Source organism: Helobdella robusta (assembly GCF_000326865.2).
Source record: "Helobdella robusta unplaced genomic scaffold HELROscaffold_45, whole genome shotgun sequence".
In the NCBI taxonomy this organism is placed as follows: Eukaryota; Metazoa; Annelida; class Clitellata; order Rhynchobdellida; family Glossiphoniidae; genus Helobdella; species Helobdella robusta.
The window spans coordinates 534,603-536,023 of record NW_008705095.1 but is presented as its reverse complement, the minus strand read 5'-3'; the positions used below and the strand labels follow the sequence as shown (position 1 = coordinate 536,023).

General features: G+C 35.6%; 1 protein-coding gene across 1 annotated transcript in view; it reads left to right on the top strand.

Moving 5' to 3' along the window:
• The window catches only part of HELRODRAFT_177938 (hypothetical protein), a gene marked incomplete at both ends in the record, with an annotated part of 4,692 nt that overhangs the window by 1,156 nt on the left and 2,115 nt on the right, over nt 1-1,421 (top strand). Inside the window, one exon of the mRNA XM_009026090.1 lies at nt 100-1,188. Coding sequence (XP_009024338.1) covers nt 100-1,188 — 1,089 coding nt within the window. The remainder of the gene's footprint in view (nt 1-99; nt 1,189-1,421) is intronic.

The following is a 1,421-nucleotide window of genomic DNA, read 5'->3' as shown; positions in this document are numbered from 1 at the left end:
ACAACAGCAACGACCACAGCCACATCAACAACCACTACAACAGCAACAACAACAACATCTCTAAATACAACAACAGCCACAAAAATAACAACAACACAGACAACTACATCAAGAACAAAGTGAATATTAACGACAGAGTAACCATAAACAACAACATCAACTACTCATTTGCTGAGTACGTAAGTGAAGAGAGTGCATTCGAAAATTCAAAACAACAAAACGACGAAAAGACAATTTGGTCTATTAACAACAACAACAACAACAACAACAAAGACAACAACAACAAAAACAACAACAACAACGACAACAAAAACAACAATAGCAACGACATCATTTCAAGCCACATTTCAAACAACAGTTTTAAAATGTATAATACTGACTCCTACAAAAATCTTCTCAACAAAAATACAAACAACAAAAACAGTCACAACATCAACAACAACGACATTGTTGACAACAACAGCAGCAACAAAAACAACAGCAACATCATCAACAACAACAATATCAACAACAACCAGAATCTTAACCACATTTTTAGCAACTACATTGCTAACAGCAAAAACAACAACATCAGCAACATACACAAAAACAACAATGTTGACAACAGTAGCAGCAACAAAATCTACCACTTCTACTTCAGAAACGACAACACACCTTACAGTAACACTTTTTCCAACAAAAAACTGATTAAAACATATTACAGTAACCGAGAGAGCGGAATGGGTAGCTTTATTTTCAACAACCATAACATTTTCAAAAACTATCTAGATAGCAACAACAATTACATTAATCTTCAGAGTAACATTAACAGTCCTAACAACAACAACAACAACAACAAGAAAAACTATATAAACATGATTAATCCGACGACAAACAACAACAACAACTATGTAAATGTAATCGGTAACAGCAATAACAACAACAACTTCAACATAATCAATAACAACAATAACATCAACAACAACCACAACAGCCAAAATGATCACCCAAATGATGTCATCATCAACAACAACAACAACATCGTAATGTTAACTGTAAACAGAACATACATAGTGAACCAGAATACAAATTTGCTGATGGATTGTATGTACCAGACGGGCAGCACCTATAGCATTCTGCAGTACCCCGTCCTCTGGCTCAAGAAGCAAACTGTGGTGATCGCTAATGTGGACGCTTCCATTAACACAAGTGGGTGTTGTGGTAACTGTTGTTGTTGGTGTGGTTGTTGTTACTGTGTTGTTGTTGGTTGTGGTTGTTGTTACTGTTAATGATGGAGTTGTTGTTGTGTTTGTTGTTGTAATTGTTGTTGTTGATGGTGGTGTGGTTGTTGTTACTGTGTTGTTGTTGACGTTGTTGTTGTTTTTGTTGTTTTTGTTGTTGTTGCTGTTGTTGTAGTTGTTGGTGGTGGTGTGGTTGTCGTT